The sequence below is a fragment of the Macaca nemestrina genome, chromosome 17 (assembly GCF_043159975.1).
Source record: "Macaca nemestrina isolate mMacNem1 chromosome 17, mMacNem.hap1, whole genome shotgun sequence".
Lineage (NCBI taxonomy): Eukaryota > Metazoa > Chordata > Mammalia > Primates > Cercopithecidae > Macaca > Macaca nemestrina.
In genome coordinates this window covers 17,216,432-17,235,569 of record NC_092141.1, presented here as the reverse complement: position 1 = coordinate 17,235,569, position 19,138 = coordinate 17,216,432, and the positions used below count along the sequence as shown (strand labels likewise).

Sequence of the window (19,138 nt, the reverse complement as noted above, 5' to 3'; positions counted from 1 at the left end):
AAATTTATTGAGATTCCTGAATGAGTATATTCACATGTTTTTTCAGATTTGGGATGTTTGGGGCCATTATTCCTTCAAATACTTTTTCTGCCGTTTTGTCTCTTCTCCTTCTGTAACTTCTATGAGCATATGTTAGTACATTTGGCTCTGTTCAATTTTCCTCAATCTTTTTTCATTCTTGTTACACAGACAATTACTTCAATTGTTTTCTCTAAAGATAAACTTAAAAGTTCACCGATCCCTTTTTCTGCTTGCTTAAATTTGCTGATAAACCCCGTCCATTAAGGTTCGTATTTCACTTTTTGGACTTTTCCATTCCAGAACTTCTGTATTTTTTTTTAAACTACTTTTAGAGCATTTTTAGGCTCATGGAAAAATTTAGCAAAAGCACAGAGAGTTCCCACATCCCTGTCCACATCGCCCGGCACAGTCTCCTCAACTATCAACATCCTAAACCAGATGGTGCATTTGTTACAATCAGTGAGCTTATACTGACACATCATTATCATTTGAAGTCTGAAGTTTATGTTGGGGTTCACTCTCAGTGTGGTACATGGCTTTGAACAAATGTACATGGACATGTGTCCACCATTGGAGTAGCTTACAGAGTAGCTTCACTGCCCTAAAAATCCTCTGTGCTCCACCTACTCATCCCTCCTGTCCTCCAACCCCTGGGAATCACTGATCTTTTTATTGTCTCCATAGTTTTTGACTTTTCCAGAATGTCATGGAGTTGAAATCATACAGTAGACTTTTTAGCTTTGTTTCTCTCACTTAGTAATATGCATTTAAGGTTACTCCATGTCTGTTAATGCCCTGATAGCTCATTTTTAAGTATTGAATAACAGTCCATTGTTTGAATATACCACACTTGATTCATACATTTACGGACTGAAGGACATTTTGGTTGCTTTCCAAGTTTTGGTTCCTTTTTTACCACTTCTGTCTCTTTACCACGCACTCATTGTGTTCATACAACATTTTCCTGACTTCCGTTAGTTCTTTGTCTATGGTTTCCTTAAGCTCATTGAACATACTTAGCACAAATCTTGATTTCACACGTTTGACTAGTAATCCCAATATATAGACTTTCCTGGAAATGGTTTCTGTCAGAGTCTGTATTTCCTGTAAATGTGGCAAAACTGCTGCTGCTTTGTATGCTTTGTAATTTTTTTTTGAGACCTGGACATTTTGAGTGTTGTGTTGTGGTGACTGGAAATCTAACTTTACCAAACTCCTCAAGGATTCTGAACCTTGCCTGTTAAGGGCTGAAGCTATCTGCTTGCGACTTTTCCAAACTTTTAGTTTTAAGCTTTGTTTTTTCCCAACTTTAATTTGCATTTTTGCACAGTATGTATTCCTTGTTGTGTGTAGTCACTGAAGTTTCTGTTCTTTTATCTCTGCAGTCAACCAGTGACCTGAAAAAGATTTCCTTAAATGCTTGGCTCCCAGACCAGAGAAGGATACTTTCTCTTTAAATCCTCTGGAAGCCACTTCAGTCTTTGGTGGTTGAAACAATGTCCTTTGTGCTGGCCCCTCAGTGGTCACAGGCGGTCATCAGCAATCAGAACCCACAACCCTAATATTTGGAGGACAAGGGTCCTTCTTGCTTATCCTGGTTCCAGCAAGCGGCACTGCTGTGGAATAGTAGCCACTACCATGTGATAGGCTGACATTCCTAAAATTTACCATCAAGCTCTCCCCTGGACAACTCCAGAGTTCCCAAATAGTGACTTCAGACAGTGGCTGGCAGCTCCGTAGTCGTTTAGCAGGAGGCACAGATTCCCAGAGCTTGCCACTCTACTGCTTTCCTCCATGTCACTCCTCACATCCCAGGATTGCTTTTGAGATGTCGGGACTTTGTAACTAACAGAGTTTTATGGGTAGCCTGCTTGTTCTCAAGAAGGTTTAAAAAAAAAAAAAAAGAACAAATACATGTCTTGCAAAATGCTTTTAAACATTTTTTTTTTTTTTTTTTTGAGACAGAGTCTCGCTCTGTCACCCAGGCTGGAGCGCAGTGGCGTGATCTCGGCTTCCTGCAAGCTCCGCCTCCTGGGTTCACGCCATTCTGCCTCAGTCTCCCGAGTAGCTGGGACTACAGGTGCCTGCTACCACACCCGGCTAATTTTTCATATTATTATTATTATTTTTAGTAAAGACAGGGTTTCACCATGTTAGCCAGGATGGTCTCGATCTCCTGACGTCGTGATCCGCCCGCCTCGGCCTCCCAAAGTGCTGGGATTACAGGCATGAGCCACCTTGCCCGGCCGCTTTTAAACATTTTTAAGGAGAAGTTATTGGGGGAAGCAAATGTCATGAAATCAGGAAAGGGTAGAGAAGGTGATGCTTGCACACAGTGGAAGACTCACAGTAACACAAAACCAGACACACAGAGAGCACCCACATGGATGAGTCTCAGGCACCACGTGGGGGGACAAAACCAGACATGGAAGTTCCAGAAGGGGCAATATTAGCCTATGGGGGTAACAACAGAACAGTAGCTGCCTCTAGAAGTGAGCATTGGGTGGGAGGGGACCCCAGGGAGTCTTCAGGGGTGCAGGAAATATTCTACATCTCAATGTGGGCTGTAATGACACAGGTGCATACATACATCAAATGTCACCAAGCTGTATTCTTCCACTTTTTGCACACTTTACACACACACATCATTGTAGTTGTTTCATACTTCAGTTAAAAAAGAAAATGGAAAGGAAATTGACATTTCTTGGTTCTTGCTGTGTGCTAGGCACTGACTTGGTCTGCTTTTAATTAATCATTCATTTCATGAGCATGTACTATGTCCGAAGTATTGTCTAGGTTCTGAGGACTCAGCAATTAACAAGAAAAATTAGGCACAGCCCCTGCCAGATGGTGCTCACAGTTAGTGTAGGAGCCAGCATCAAATAAGGAAAGTGGCCACAGCAACAAGTAAAGGGCTGTGCGAGTGAGTGGAAGAAGGACTGCGTCCTAGTCTGGGGGCGAGTCAGAAAGCCTTCCCTGGGAGATCAGGTTTAGACAGAGGTCTCAGTCTGAGAAGGAATAAGCCTGAGAAGGAATAAGCAGCTGAGGGGCAGGGGCTGGGGAGAAGGGCACGTCATGTGAGGGAATAGTATGTGCAAAGACCTTGTGGCAGGGAGAGGCATGACACATTAAGGAGGGCAGGGATTAGGGCCCAGCAGGGTACTGCTCATGTCAGAGAGCAGTGGTCCTGAAAACAGCCATGTGCAGATGGGGAAACTGAGGCTGGAGAGGGGAGGTGGCTGCCCCAGGCCTCCAGCAAGTGCAGTGGGGGTTGTCTGCCCTGTCTGCTCCTGAGACAGAAAGGTTGTCTGTGGGAATGTGGGCAGGAGAGGCTGTCTGGGTTCCCGTCAGGGACAAGAGGCTGGGCTGTGGCCGCCTGCCAGCTGCCCTCACTCTCCTGGTCTCTCAGCTCCACAGGGCCTGTGGACAGGGGTGGCTATGAGATCCTGCCCCGAAGAGCAGTACTGGGATCCCCTGCTGGGCACCTGCATGTCCTGCAAAGCCATTTGCAACCATCAGAGCCAGCGCACCTGTGCAACCTTCTGCAGTGAGTTCTGGGGTCTGAGCCCAGGGGACAGTGCAATCACCCTCCTCCTTCTTCCCTAGAGCACCCTCTGGCCCCACAGTCAGGTGGCTGAGGAAAGGGTGGCAGGAGGAGATGTACAGTGCAGCACCTCTTACCTCTCCACCTTCCTGCTTTGGTCACACAACTTTCTTTCAGTGTCTCAAACATAGTACATTCTTTCCTGTCTCAGGTCCTTTGCACATGCTGTTCCCACTGCCTGGAATGCATTCCCTCTATCATCTTCCCTCAGCTCCCTCCTACTCAACGTTCAGGTCTCAGCCCAAACATCAGGGGTCTCTCTGATCACCCAGTAGAACTAGGCCCTCCCCTGTCACTGTCTGTTGTTACATTCTTTTGAAACTTTTTTTTTTTTTTTTTTTTTTTTTGAGACGGAGTCATGCTCTGTCGCCCAGGCTGGAGTGCAGTGGCCGGATCTCAGCTCACTGCAAGCTCCGCCTCCCGGGTACACGCCATTCTCCTGCCTCAGCCTCCCAAGTAGCTGGGACTACAGGCGCCCGCCACTTCGCCTGGCTAGTTTTTTGTATTTTTTAGTAGAGACAGGGTTTCACCGTGTTAGCCAGGATGGTCTCGATCTCCTGACCTCATGATCCGCCCGTCTCGGCCTCCCAAAGTGCTGGGATTACAGGCTTGAGCCACCGCGCCCGGCCTGAAACTTTTTATTACAGAACTTATCACACATGTACATAGACAGGATAGCACAATGACGCCCTCTGCACCCATCACCAGCTTCACAAATTGTTTAAATTCTGCCTTGTACTTTCCCAACCAATTTTTTTGGCTAGTGAATTTAATTTAATTTAATTTATTTTTTATTTTTTATTTTTTTTGAGATGAAGTTTTGCTCTTTTTGCTCAGGCTGGAGTGCTATGGTGCGATCTCCGCTCACTGCAACCTCCACCTCCCGGGTTCAAGTGATTCTCCCTCCTCAGCCTCCCGAGTAGCTGGGATTACAGGCATGTGCCACCATGCCCAGCTAATTTTGTATTTTTAGTGGAGATGGGGTTTCTCCATGTGACCTTAGGTGATCCACCCACCTCAGCCTCCCAAAGTGCTGGGATTACAGATGTGAACCACTGCGCCCAGCCTGCCTTGTGTATTTTAAAGCACAGCCAAGATCTCATATAATTTTACCTGCAGATACTGGACCACAAAGACCTGTAAAACATAACCCAAATATCCTATCACTACCAGCAGTACTTTATTGACATCATCTAATACTCAGGCCATATTCAGTTTTCCCTGATTGTCTTGAAAACTATTCATTGCTTGCTGTTCTTTTTCATAACCTGTCCTTTTCCTTGATAGAACTTACCACGATTTGCTGTTTTGTTCTTTCGTGTGTATGTGTTTTATGTCTGACTCAACCACTAGGCTGGGAGCTCCCTGGGGGGAGGAACCATGTCTGACTTGAGCCTAACACAGTGCCTGACACATAGTAAGTCCTTCATGAATACTTGTTGAGGAGAACTCAGAGAGGATGAGTGACTTACCCAAGATCACCCAGTTTAAAACTGGAGATGTCACAGCGACATCCTGGTTTGAACCCAGGACTCCCACTCCTAAATCATGACTGAACCACTACCCATTAATGAATTAGAATATTCATTGGTTCATCCCACGAACATAGATGGAGTGCTCCAGCCCCATGGAAACAGGAATCTGGCATGGCCCTTGAAAGACAGTGTCATCTAATGGGAGAAATGACTATGTGTCAAGTTAGAAAGCTGCAGTTGGGAGAGACCACTTTCAGCTGAAGGGCTGCAGGGTGGGGAGGTGTCCCTACAGGAAGCACCATCAGAGGCAGATTGTTAAGAGGCCACAGAATGGGGAAATCAGATGGATGTCTGGAAAAGAGGGCAGTATGCGCAGAGGTGCAGAGGTGGGAAACACAGTAGGGAGGACCGAGTCCTGGGGTGGGGTGGCGGGACAGGGTGTGAGGTCAGGCAGGGAAGGTCAGTGGTCTGGGGTGCTCAGGCACCACCTGCAACAGGGGAAGAGGTCACAGAAAGCCCCAAGGACACCAATGCTGGACTAACCCTGTGTGACACCGAGTGGAGGTGTCAGTTTTGGTGCGGTTCAGGGGAGCCCTGGGCATAGGGCAGGGCCAGAACAGGGGAGGTCACTGGCCCCATGTGGGCCATCTGAGTTTTCCCCAAGGTCCCAATTCTGTGATCTTTTAGTTCCTTCCTTTACTCTGTCAAAGACACAAGAACGGGTGTGTGTTTGCTTTGTGAAGAGGCTCAAATGAATACTCAAGCCTTCCATTAAGTGAGCATTTAGTATGCGCCAGGCACTGTGTTGGGTCCTACAACTCTGCCACCAACCCTAAGAAGAAGTCAGTACTGTTATTTTCCCTATGTTGGAAATGAGGAAACTGGGGCATGGAAAGGCTGAGACCACACTGCCTGCAAGTGGTACAGCCGGGGATGACCCCAATTGAAATTTGGTTCTGAAATTTGGGTTCTTATCCACTATCCTGCACTGCCTCTGAAATGTGTCCTTAAAATATATGTGTGAGCCACATTTTCACATAAATACCTTATTCTAAAGACAAACGAAACTTGCCTTTTTCACGTAAAAACTTTCATGTAGAAATATTCTGAGGCTAGACAGGTGCGGTGGTTCATGCCGCCTGTAATCCCAGTACTTTGGGAGGCCGAGGCAGGCAGATCACCTGAGGTCAGGAGTTCACGACCAGCCTGGCCAACATGGTGAAACCCCATCTCTACTAAAAATACAAAAATTAGCCGGGTGTTGTGATGGTCGCCTGTAATCCCAGCTACTACTCAGGAGGCTGAGGCAAGAGAATTTCTTTTTTTTTTTTTTTTTTGAGATGGAGTCTCACTCTGTCGCCCAAACTGGAGTGCAGTGGCCGGATCTCAGCTCACTGCAAGCTCCGCCTTTCGGGTTCACGCCATTCTCCTGCCTCAGCCTCCCGAGTAGCTGGGACTACAGGCACCCGCCACCTCGCCCAGCTAGTTTTTTGTATTTTTTTAGTAGAGACGGGGTTTCACCGTGTTAGCCAGGATGGTCTCGATCTCCTGACCTCGTGATCCGCCCGTCTCGGCCTCCCAAAGTGCTGGGATTACAGGCTTGAGCCACCGCGCCCAGCCAAGAGAATTTCTTGAACCTGGGAGGCAGAGGTTGCAGTGAGCTGAGATCGTGCCACTGCACTCCACTGGGCAGCAAGAGCGAAACTCCATCTCAAGGAAAAAAAAAATTAGAAAGAAATATTCTGAGGCTTTAGATAAGATAATTGATTGTTCCAAATAGATTTGTTTATGCATTCAAAGTTGAGTCCACTGTGCTCTCTTAAGGCAAGTATGATTGGGCTTCAGTTTCCTTGGCTTCTGTGCCTTGGCACTGATACTTGTGTAAGCTGCTGTAATTCTTATTTAGTAGTAAGAGAGAAGAAACACTATTCATGTGAACTTTTCCACCTTCCTTCCAGCCCCCTGCCCCAACTTGCCAAAGAGGATTCTGGCCTTTCCCCTTTATTCCTTATTGAAATATTTTGAAATACATTTGAAATAATTTGAAATATATTTCAAATTATTTGAATATTTGAAATAATTTGAAATATTTGATAATCAAAATATTTGAAATAATTTGAAATACATTTCTCCTTGATGAGGCTTGAAAAATGCAAGTAAAGGTCTTATGTAACAATGTAATCTAGATCTCAATTTTAAATGATAACAGAAAATCTTCATATGTTTGGAAACTAAGAAATGCACTTGTAAATAACCCATTGGTCAAAGAAGAAATAATAATGAAAAATAAGTACATTTTGAACTAGGTAGAGGAAAAATAATACACATCAAAATGCAATGCAGCTAAAATAGTACTTAGAGGACAATGCACAGTCTTCAATGTGTATATTGTAAAAGTACTTGCCTTACTCTGGAATTGCTTGCTGGAATTTTACCGTAATTTTTTTTTTTAACTTTGATGTCTTTTGTGGTCAAACCTACAACTCCTGCTAGTCTGTTACCCAGCAGTATTACGCATTTCTGTCTCCCAGGGTCACTCAACTGCCGCAAGGAGCAAGGCAGGTTCTATGACCATCTCCTGAGGGACTGCATCAGCTGTGCCTCCATCTGTGGACAGCACCCTAAGCAATGTGCATACTTCTGTGAGAACAAGCTCAGGAGCCCAGTGAACCTCCCACCAGAGCTCAGGAGACAGCAGAGTGGAGAAGTTGAAAACAATTCAGACAACTCGGGAAGGTACCAAGGATCAGAGCACAGAGGCTCAGAAGCAAGTCCAGGTAAGCCACCCCACGTGAATCTGTATGGTGTCACGCAGGGTCAGAAAGGGTAGGAGGCCTGATGCCAGGCCTAGAACAGGAGAGTCAACTATGCACAGGCAAATGGGCAGAAGCCAGGGAGATCATCCCAGGATTAAAAAAACAATGTACACAACATTGCCAGAAGTCTGTGGACAAGAAGAAAGCAGGAGAAAGGACCTGCCATGTGAGGAAGAGCCTTGTACTGGGGGCTGCTGAAGCTGTGCCAGTTCTCGAAGCACAAGCATGAGTAAGCAGCAGACCCACCTGTGTGAGCACCTAAGCAGAGCCACCACCTGCCCTCCACCAATGCTGCAGACTCCATTTATTTCTATTATTATTTTATTGATAATTTAACTTTTATTTTAGATCTGGGGGTACATGTATTGGTTTGTTACATGGGTATGTTGCTTGATGCTGAGGTTTGGGGTACAAATGGTCTTGTCACCCAGGTGGTGAGCATAGCACCCAGTAGGTAGTTTTTCAGCCCTTACCCCTTCTAGTAGGCCCCAGTGTCTGTTGTTCCTGTCTTTATGTCCATCTGTATGCAGTGCTTAACATTTCACTTTTAAGTGAGAACATGTGGTATTTTCTGTTTCTGCGTTAATTCACTTAGGATAATGGTCTCCGCTGCATGCATGTTGCTGCAAAAAACATGATTTTTTGGCCGGGCGCGGTGGCTCAAGCCTGTAATCCCAGCACTTTGGGAGGCCGAGGCGGGTGGATCACGAGGTCAGGAGATCGAGACTATCCTGGCTAACATGGTGAAACCCCGTCTCTACTAAAAATACAAAAAAAACTAGCAGGGCGTGGTGGCGGGCGCCTGTAGTCTCAGCTACTTGGGAGGCTGAGGCGGGAGAATGGCGTGAACCCGGGAGGCGGAGCTTGCAGTGAGCCGAGATCACGCCACTGCACTCCAGCCTGGGAGACACAGCGAGACTCCGTCTCAAAAAAAAAAAAAAAAAAAAAAAAACAAAAAAAAAAAACATGATTTTTTTTCTCTTTGTGGCTGTGTAGTATTTCATTGTGTATATGTACCACATTTTCTTTATCCAATCCACCATTGATGGGCACCTAGACTGATTCCATGTCTTTGCTATTGTGAATAGTGCTGTGATGAACACACGTGTGTATGTGTCTTTTTGGCAGAATGGTTTATTTTCCTTTGGATATATACCCAGTAATGGGATGGCTGTGCTGAATGGTAACTCTGTTTTAAGTTCTCTGAGAAATCTCCAAACTGCTTTCTACAGTGGCTGAACTAATTTACATTCCACCAACAGTGTATAAGTGTTCCCTTTTCTCTGTAGCCTCACCATCATCTGTTGTTTTTTGACTTTCTAACAATAGCTATTCTTACTGGTGTGAGATGGTCCCTCATTGTGGTTTTCATTTGCATTTCTCTGATGATCAGTGATGTTGAGCATTTTTTCATGTTTCTTGGCTGCTTGCATGTCTTCTTTTGAAAAGTGTCTGTTCATGTCTTTTGCCCACTTTTTAATGTGGTTGTTGTTTGATTTTTGAATTGTTTAACTTCCTCATAGATTATGGATATTAAACTTTTGTTGGGTGCATAGTTTGCAAACATTTTCTCCCATTCTATAGGTTGCCTGTTTACACTGATAGTTTATTTTGCAGTGCAGAAGCTCTTGCGTTTAATTAGGTCCCACTTGTCAACTTTTGTTTTTGTTGCAATTGCTTTTGAGGACTTAGTCATAAATTCGTTCCCAGGGCCAATGTCCAGGTTGGTATTTTCCAGGATTTCTCTAAGATTCTTATAGTTTAGGGTCTTACATTTAAATCTCTAATTGCATCTTGCATCTATGTTCCTCAGGGATATTGGCCTGTAGTTTTCTTTTTTTTCGTTGTGTCTTTGCCAGGTTTTGGAACCAGAGTGAAGCTGGCTTTCCAGAATGAGTTAAAAGAATCCCTCCTTGATTTTTTGGAATAGTTTCAGTAAAATTTGTACCAGCTCTTCTTTGTGCTTCTGGTAGAATCTGACTGTGAATCCGTCAGATTCCATTTAGAGGCAAAAGAGGCTTCCTAAGAATGAGAAGGGAAAGGTATTATTAAAAAAGTTTTTGTGGTTCATTAGCCATTGCCAGAGGGAAAAAAAATTGTACAAAGAAAAGGCTGGACATGGTGACTCATACCTATAATCCTACCACTTTGGGAGGCAGAGGCAGGTGGATCACTTGTGGTCAGGAGTTCAAGACCAGCCTGATCAACAAGGGGAAACCCTATCTCTACCAAAAATACAAAAATTAGTGGGATGTGGCGGTGCACACCTGTAGTCCCAGCTACTTGGGAGGCTGAGGCAGGAGAAATGTTTGAACCCAAGAGGTGAAGGTTGCAGTGAGCCAAGATTGTGCCACTGCACTCCAGCCTGAGGGACAGAGTGAGACTGTGTCTCAAAATAAATAAATAAATAAATAAATAAATAAATAAATAAATAAATAAAAAAAAATAATAAAAAATAAAGAAAGAAAATGAAAAAACTTATGGCTGGAGATGGCCACTTTGGACATGGGAAGAAGGGTCCTGTTGAGCTGGGCATCTGCTAAGTGCCAGGCATCAGAAATGATCTAATTAGTCCTCCCAGCAACCACCTCTTGGTGCACCTGCCCTGCTCTGTGGCATCAGAAAGGACAGAAGAGGGATGCTGTGTGGATCCATAAACACTAGTGATGGAGTTTGCCCTGCTCTCAGCCTGTCCTAGAGAGACAGCAGGCCTGTTCTTCTCGAGGCTGATTGGTTCCTTTCCTTTGCAGTGACTTTCCTGTGATAACCTCATTTCCATGAGGCCAGTCCCCAGGGCCAAGGTCCCATGGGCAGAGCCTGTGTGCCTGATGATGGAGGTTGCCCAGCACCCCGTTGTCCCTGCTTAGCCTGGCATCTCCTGCTCTCCTGCCAGTTAGCTGCTGCTGCCTAACAAGCCATCCCCAAATGTGGAGGTGTGGGCTTCCTCCAGAGTCAGGGATTTGGCTGGGCTCAGCTATGCCAGGCTGGATCTGTTCCATGTGCCTCTCATCCCCGTCCTGGGACCAGTGGGCTGCCCAGGTGCATCCATCTCATGATGATACAGGACAGCAGCAGACAGGAGCACACAGGCCTCTTGCCACCTAGGCTGGGAACTTGCATTTCATCACCACCACTGCATTTCTTTCCATTCACAGTGCCAGCAGATTCAGGAGAGGGGAAACAGACACCACCTCTTGGTGGAAGGAGCAAGCGGGGGGTGGGGGGAAACTTGTAGTCATGGTGAATTCAAGGCCATTTTTAATCTAGCACAGCCTCTTCTGAGGGGAAGTGCAGATTCACATGGAGGGGGTGTGGATACAGAGGGGCTGAAGAGCCCAGCCACCGATGCAAGTGGCCATGCCTGCCCCCCTGGTGTCTGGCCACCTGCATTCCTTCCCTGCATCCAGTGATGCATTTGAAACTTCCGGCAAACCTGGAACATTGCCCATCTCTGATGTAATAGATTTCCCTGTGGGTCATTCCTACCCACCTCACAGATTGAGAGACAGTCTCAAATTTGGAGTGACTCGCTGACAGTCACTCATCGAGTGCATGGCTGAGCTGGGATTTGAGCACAGTCTGGGGGTTCCAAAGTTTGTCCCCTCTGCAACAGCAAAATGACCCAAAGTGGTGTCCACAGGGCTATTGCTCCTTGGGGGTGAACTGTTGTCCCTGGGACAAGGTTAGCCACTTATTGTGTGTGACCATCAGCCAAGCCCCCTTCCCAGAGGCCACTGGGCAGAACCTTGGAGCCTCATCTTGGCTCCAGGGATGGAGCCCCAGGCTGTGAGCATTGGGGGCTGTGTGAGGACGTGTTGGTGCCAGTGGGGTCGGCATTACCACGCCTCACCCTGCATCAGTTGCCACACTTGTGCCATGGCGTGGCTTTTGGTGACTGTGTGACTGTCGCTGTGCATTGCCCTGCCCTGTATTTCTCCAGGGGCCCAGGGCTAAGGTCTATTCTGTTCTGACCTCCGATGCCTGCATGGGCTGGTGGGGCAGGAGGGGAGCTTGCTGTGGATTGCAAACAGGAAGTACAGAGCCACATGGCCAGGGGAGGGACCCAGAGATGGACCTATTTAAGGGCAGGGAGCAGAGGACACCATGCGACCAAGTTGTCCAGCTGCACACGGTGGAAGGGCTGACCTGTTCTCTGCCCTCTTCATGGGCTCCCCAAAATCTGCTGTCCCCCATCTCCAGCCCTACCAGGCCCTGCCTCACCCTGACTCCAGGTTTCTCTTGCATCCCATTCAGAACTGCCCCTCCTTAGTTGAACCTGGAACTGTGGCAGGCTTGCTGTGCATGGGGAGCGGGGAGAATGAGGCAGTTCCTGTCCCAGACCCATGGAGTTTACCGTCTTGTGGAAGGCCAGGCAGTGGACAAGCCATGCAGATGACACATTCCTTTCAGTGCATGGGGGCCACGTAACCCAGCTGCAGGTGACATGGGGACAAGGAAGGTTTCCCAGAGGAGGAGCCTTTAGGGCAGGCTGGGGCAGGGGTGTGGAATATGGAGCCAAACCCCTAGTTATGTCCCTCACAAGCTGTGTGATCTGGAGCAAGCTACCGACCCTCTCTGAGCCTTAGTTCTGTGAAGCTGGAGTTGTTCACCTTCATAGAGTTGCTGTGAGGGTAATTTGGGAGAATACGTTTTTTGGGGAGCACGTGCTCTGTGCGCTGGAACTGCTCATTCAAAAAGCAACTATGTTGAAGCCACACGGTGGGGACAGGGTTCCAGGCAGAGGCAACAGCACATACAGGTGCTGCTAGGAGCAGCGAACTGGGCTGTTGGGAGGCTGTGAGGGGCTCTGTGCTGGAGAATGGGCTAAATCCCTTCCTCTCAGGCTTCCAGCCTGCAGGAGTGTGGTGGCCACTCCACGGAAGCAGGAGGAACCCCACCCCAGATCTGCTTTGAAGGTGGAGACTGACCACTCCACATGCTCACCAAGAGGGCACAGAAGGCCCTGCTGCTCACACGTGGGGCTTCGTGGGGAGAGCAGGGCAGGCCCCCAAGCTGGACTGAAAATGGCTTGAGATGTTGAGCAGGAGAGGAGTCTGGTGTGGGGTTCTGTTGCGACAACTCCAGGCCGATGCAAGGAGCTCCCTGCCTAGGCTCTGGGGCAGGTGCGTATGTAGTGTCTGTGTCTCCCTGAGGGGAACAGGTGGCCCAGGGAGCCTGCCCCAGTGGGTGGGACTGCTCATCTGTCCAGCAGAGAAGGAGGAAAAGCACCAAGGGCAGGACCTTGTCCCCCAGTGTGGGGGCTGCAGAGGACTGAGCTGGGAAGAGCAAGCATTCAGGGGTGGTTGGAGATGGCACCAGGAGGGACCAGATGCCAGATGACAGTGGGCCCCATGTGCCAGACTGGGAGGCCGATGTCTTGCTGGGGACAGGGGCAGCCATGGGACAAGGGGTCAGAGCACAGCTGTGGGAGAGCGCCCTGTTGCCTCTGGATGGTGGTGATGGCAGCAGGGGCCCTGTGAGAAGCTATTTCTGGCAATAATAGGAACCAGAGATGACAAGGACCTGGGAAGGGACAGAGGGACAGTGCATTGGCATGAGATTAGAACTGGAGGGAGAGGCCAGGCGCGGTGGCTCACGCCTGTAATCCCAGCACTTTGGGAGGCCGAGGTAGGTGGATCACAAGGTCAGGAGATCAAGACCATCCTGGCTAACAAGGTGAAACCCCGTCTCTATTAAAAATACAAAAAATGAGATGGGCATGGTGGCGGGCGCCTGTAGTCCCAGCAACTCGGGAGGCTGAGGCAGGAGAATGGTGTGAACCCAGGAGGCGGAGCTTGCAGTGAACCGAGATGGCGCCACTGCACTCCAGCCTGGGCGACAGAGCAAGACTCTGTCTCAAAAAAAAAAAAAAAAAAAGAACTGGAAGTAGTCAGTCATGGAACTGCTCAGCCTCTGGGTCCTGCAGACATTGGGGGTGCCCGTGACCCCTTCTGGGAATAAGGTTCTGGAATGCATCAAAGCACATAAGGTTAGGAAAAAAACCCTAGTGCTGAAATCTAAATATTGAACAAATTGCGACATCAGAATTAACCTACGTGCATCTGGGCTACTTGTGCCTTGCTGTCCCCACCTAAATTGGTCATAATGACTCTGACCTCCCAGGGCTTTTGTGGGGCCTCAGTGACTTGGGGTTTGCTGAGCATTCAGAACCCTGCCCAGGACTGAAGGGGTTGTCACCCTGGCTGGGTGCGTTCTGTCCTAGGATAGGCTGTACTTCCTGGGGCTGCTATGACAGTGTGCACATGTTAGGTTCTTAAAACAACACAAACTGATCCTCTGTCTTCTGGTCTGGAGCCCAGAAGTCTGAGATCCAAGCAGCAGCAGAGCCCTGCTCCCTTTGAAAGCTCCAGGGCAGGATTCTTCCCTGCCTTCTCCGGCTTCTGGTGGCTGCCCCAGGCCTCCTGGGCTTGTGGCCTCATCACTCCCATCTCCGCCTCTTCCACATGGCTTCTTTCCCATGCCTGTGTCTCCTCCCTTCTCTTCTTGTATAAGGACACTTGTCACTGGATCTGGACACTCGTCCCCAGATTCTTATCTTCATGTTGTGACCTTGTGTGGCTCTGTGGGGAGGCAGGGCTCAGCTGGGCGGGTCTTCTGCTGCTCTTGCTTGGGGTTTGTTATGCAGATGGTGCTGGGGATGGAGCTATTGAAGGCTGGACTCTGATGCTGGGATATTCAGGTCTTGCTTCTCCTCCAGCTGATCTCAGGGCCTGTCCCTCTCCACTGGGACTCTCCAGCTGGACTTCTTGAGTGGTGGCTCAGGCCCAAGGGAGCAAACACTGAGGCTGTCAGGTCTTCTTGAGGTGGAGGCCCAGAGTGGCACAGCCTTGCCCCCATGGCACTCTCCTGGATAGAATGAGGCCCAGCCCAGCCCAGATGGTCCACACGATGTCAGGTGACCATGCTGTAAGCATGGTCTCTGAACACTTGCATGGTTTCTGAACAGTTGGGTTTCAGAACCTCATGTTGAAATGTTTGAAATATGCACAAATATTTTGTTTTCCTCCTTGAATCAATGCAGTTCATTTCCGCTTAGTAACAAATTGTAGCCCGGCATTCTGTCTGTGCTCTGAGGGCTGGCAGGGTCTCACCTGCTCATGCCTCCAGGGCACTGTTTGCATTTGATTCGAGAGGCAAGTAGGAGCAGGTAAGCCTTGGATATGTGGCACCAAGTTTGCAGGTCCTGGGGTCTTGTTTTCCTCCGTTAGGCCTCTTTGAGATCTGGGCACTGGACAGGAAGGACAGCCACTGACTGGTGGAGTGACACCAGCTCACCCCAAGTTCCCATCTCCCCCTGTAAATGTCAGAGTGGCACTGATGACCCCTAAGAGTCCTGGCAGCTCTGTCACTTTATGAGATTCCTAAATCTAAGAGTGGGAAGAGGAGAAGGCACTGCAGAGAGGGGTCTCACGCTGTCTTGCAGCTCTCCCGGGGCTGAAACTGAGTGCAGATCAGCTGGCCCTGGTCTACAGCACGCTGGGGCTCTGCCTGTGTGCCGTCCTCTGCTGCTTCCTGGTGACAGTGGCCTGCTTCCTCAAGAAGAGGGGGGATCCCTGCTCCTGCCAGCCCCGCTCAAGGTCCTGTCAAAATCCGGCCAAGTCTTCCCAGGGTGAGTTCATGAAACTGGGGTCCTCGCCCTTCTCAATGCTTGGGTGACAAGCCTCGGGCCATCCCTCCATCCTGTCACTGCCCCTGCTTCTAAGTGGAGAGGCCCAGGGCTCATCCCTGTTATTTGCTGTAGCTTGATAAAATCAATTTAAGACATCCTGGCAGGCAGATACCCAAGAGAGTGGCACCCAGGAAGGGTGGGTGTGGGGTGCTGGCCTTCAGATTTGCCTGGGCCCAGGATTCTCAGGATGCAGAGCCTTTAGGGCTAAGCCTGGGAGGAGGTGTCCCTTTGGGGGGTTTGGCAGGCTTGGTGCTGGACTGAAGTGAGAGTCAAGATTTGCCTGCCCACCCCTGCCCAGGCACAGGTTCTGGTTGGCAACTGGGGGACACTGACACTGGCCTGGGTGATTGCCCTTAGCTCCTGGGTCGGAGAATAGTGCAGCTGCCCACACCGTCACCCCTACCCTGGTGCAGGGCCAGGCCTGGCCCACACACTGCACTCTTGCCTCTGCAGATCACGCGATGGAAGCTGGCAGCCCTGTGGGCACATCCCCTGAGCCAGTGGAGACCTGCAGCTTCTGCTTCCCTGAGTGCAGGGCGCCCACCCAGGAGAGTGCAGTCATGCCTGGGACCCCCGACCCCACTTGTGCTGGAAGGTGGGGGTGCCACACCAGGACCACAGTCCTGCAGCCTTGCCCCCACATCCCAGACAGTGGTCTTGGCATTATGTGTGTGCCTGCCCAGGAAGGGGGCCCAGGTGCATAAATGGGGGTCAGGGAGGGAAAGGAGGAGGGAGAGAGATGGAGAGAAGGGGAGAGAGAAAGAGAGGTGGGGAGAGGGGAGAGAGATGGGGAGAGAGAGACAGAGGAGGCAGAGAGAGAGAGAGAGACAGAGGGAGAGACAGAGAGGGAGAGAGAGGAAGAGAGGCAGAGAGGGAAAGAGACAGAGGGACAGAGAGGGAGAGAGGCAGAAAGGGAGAGAGGCAGAGAGGGAGAGAGGGAGAGAGGGAGAAAGGGAGAGAGGCAGAGAGACAGAGGAGGCAGAGAGGGAGAGAGAGACAGAGCAGGAGGTCAGGACACTCTGATTCCCAGTTCCCAGTGCAGCCATCACCTAACCACATGTGCAATAAAGTCCTCGTGCCTCCTGCTCACAGACCCTGAGAGCCCCTCTTCCTGGAGAATAAAACCTTTGGCGGCTGCCCTTCCTCACTGCATTGTGGTTGGGTCTTTGATGAACCAAGACGTCCCGTCTATCACCTTCCTGGGCACAAGGCTCCACTGAACCCTGCCCCCTCGGTTTGGGAGGACCTGTGATGCCCCTATCTCACCAGGCTCCCGAGGAAGCTTGTGACTTTGGGTTGAGCGCTAGGCAGCTGGGTACCCACTCGGGTTCTACTTCTCTCTCATTAAGAGAGAGAAAGAGACCAAAGAATGGTCTGCAGGAGGGTGCCTGTGCAAACACCCAGGGAACCAGGGGCTTGAGCTGTCTTCATTTCCTTACAGACACACATTCCCTTCCATGCCTCCTTAGTGAGGGCATGAAGCACAGTGTGTGTATATGTGCAGGTGTGTGCATGCATATGGGTGTGCATGTATGTGTGTGCATGCGTGTATATGTATGTCCATGTGTGTGTCTGTGCATGCATTTAGGTACGTGTGTGTGTTGTGGGGGTGTGCAGTGGACACGAAGGGGAGGGCAGCTCTAGCTGAAAGCTGCGAGTCTCTGAAAAAAACATTGAGATTCCCTGGACCACAGCAAGAGAATGTTTTCATCTGCATCCACTTTTTGTTAGCATTTAAAGCTATATCTTGAGTAGCATGTAAACCTTAAGTAAACTATAGAAGCGTTTTCACAGTAAGATAAATCCATAATAATGTACATTGAAATTATGCACCCTGCACCTCCCAAAATTATCTTGCAAACCTGCACACACCAAAGGATCCCTTAGTGCACTTTGGGAGGTGTAGACAGGAAGCCTGGGCCTCCGTAGCTCATTCCATCTTTTCACCATCTGTGGGCTACCAGGCTGCGTTGGTTTGCTAGGGCTCCCTTAAAGTACCACAGACTGGGCAGCTTCAGCAACAGAATCTCGCTGTCTCGCAGTCCTGCAGGCTGCAGGTCCAAGATCAAAGTGTCGGCAGGGAAGGTCCTTTTCCAGGGTGGTCCAGGAAGGTTCTGTTCCAGGCCTCTCTCCTGTCATGTAGGTGGCCTTCCCTGTGTCTCCTCACTTTGTCTTCCCTCTGTGTGTCTCTGTCCACATTTCCTTTTCTTATAGTAAGGACACCAGTGGTTAGATTGGGTACCCCCTACTGACCTCATTTTTCATTTTAACTTATTTCTATAAGATGATGTCTCTAAATAAGATCACATTCTCAGGCACTGGGGCTAAGGACATCAACATAGGAATTTCAGGGGACAAGTTCAACCCATCACACAGGCCCTCCCCATGGCCACCTCTGCATCATCTTTGTCTACAGGCAAGTTGGCATCTAAAAAGTGTCTGCCCAAGACATGCGTCTGGCCCATGGTACAGCCAGCCTTCACGGCCATTGGTGAGATCCGGGTGGCATTGTTTCCTCACTGTCATGCCTCAAGCAAGCAGCTGCCTTCTTATAACAGGGTGAACACAAATCCCAGCACTGGTGCAATCACTTGTTGGCTGTGCATGAAGTAGCCCCACATCAGTGTGCTGCAAAGATGCGGCTTAGAATGTTATGGCTTGTGTGAAAGATGCGCAGATTTCTATTCCTTCCGATCTATGGTTTCAAGTTCAGCTTGTCTGAACCCAAGGGGCTTTGTAGGGTGCCTCTGGAACAGCCGGGGTGTTAGGGGGGCTGAAAGCACAAGGTACCCAGGCTCAACCCCAGCTCCAATCACACAAATAATCTTGTGGTGGTGTTTCTTTCGTCAGATTTTTTTTTTTTTTTTTTTTTTTTGAGACGGAGTCTCGCTCTGTCGCCCAGGCTGGAGTGCAGTGGCCGGATCTTAGCTCACTGCAAGCTCTGCCTCCTGGGTTCACGCCATTCTCCTGCCTCAGCCTCCCAAGTAGCTGGGACTACAGGCGCCCGCCACCTTGCCTGGCTAGTTTTTTGTTTTTTTTTTTAGTAGAGACGGGGTTTCACCATGTTAGCCAGGATGGTCTCAATCTCCTGACCTCGTGATCCGCCCGTCTCGGCCTCCCAAAGTGCTGGGATTACAGGCTTGAGCCACCGCGCCCGGCCTCTTTGGTCAGATTTTTAAATTGATCTTTTGTACTTTTTTTTCTTAGAAAGGGGTCCTTTGGTAGAAAGAAAATCTGAAACTCTAAACACCTAAATACTGTCCATTTTATCCATGTATTTTTGGTCCTATCCCCAAAGTACATCATGATTCCAGCCACTTGTCATGATCGCTTTAATCTGAGCTCCCATCATTTTTCGCCTGGATTACTGTACCAGCCTCCCCAGTGGCCTCCCCGCTGCCACCTGGCCCCCTCCCCAGGGCTCAGCAAGATTTTTCTGAAAAGGACCTGGCAGTAAACATCTTGGGCTTCGTGGACCCTGTGGTCTTTGTTGCACCTACTCAACAATTACTCAGCTCTGCCACTGCAGCCC

At 49.1% G+C, this 19,138-nt stretch overlaps 1 protein-coding gene across 2 annotated transcripts in view; it reads left to right on the top strand.

Moving 5' to 3' along the window:
* The window catches only part of LOC105491080 (TNF receptor superfamily member 13B), a 31,876-nt gene extending 15,123 nt beyond the window's left edge, over positions 1 to 16,753 (top strand). The window contains exons 2-5 of one of the 2 annotated variants that reach the window (XM_011757233.2): positions 3,431 to 3,568; positions 7,632 to 7,877; positions 15,361 to 15,546; positions 16,060 to 16,753. In XM_011757233.2, coding sequence (XP_011755535.2) covers positions 3,431 to 3,568; positions 7,632 to 7,877; positions 15,361 to 15,546; positions 16,060 to 16,310 — 821 coding nt within the window. In that variant the 3' untranslated portion in view covers positions 16,311 to 16,753. The remainder of the gene's footprint in view (positions 1 to 3,430; positions 3,569 to 7,631; positions 7,878 to 15,360; positions 15,547 to 16,059) is intronic. The other variant, XM_011757234.2, reaches the window with a different exon arrangement.
* The last annotated feature ends 2,385 nt before the right edge of the window (positions 16,754 to 19,138 follow it).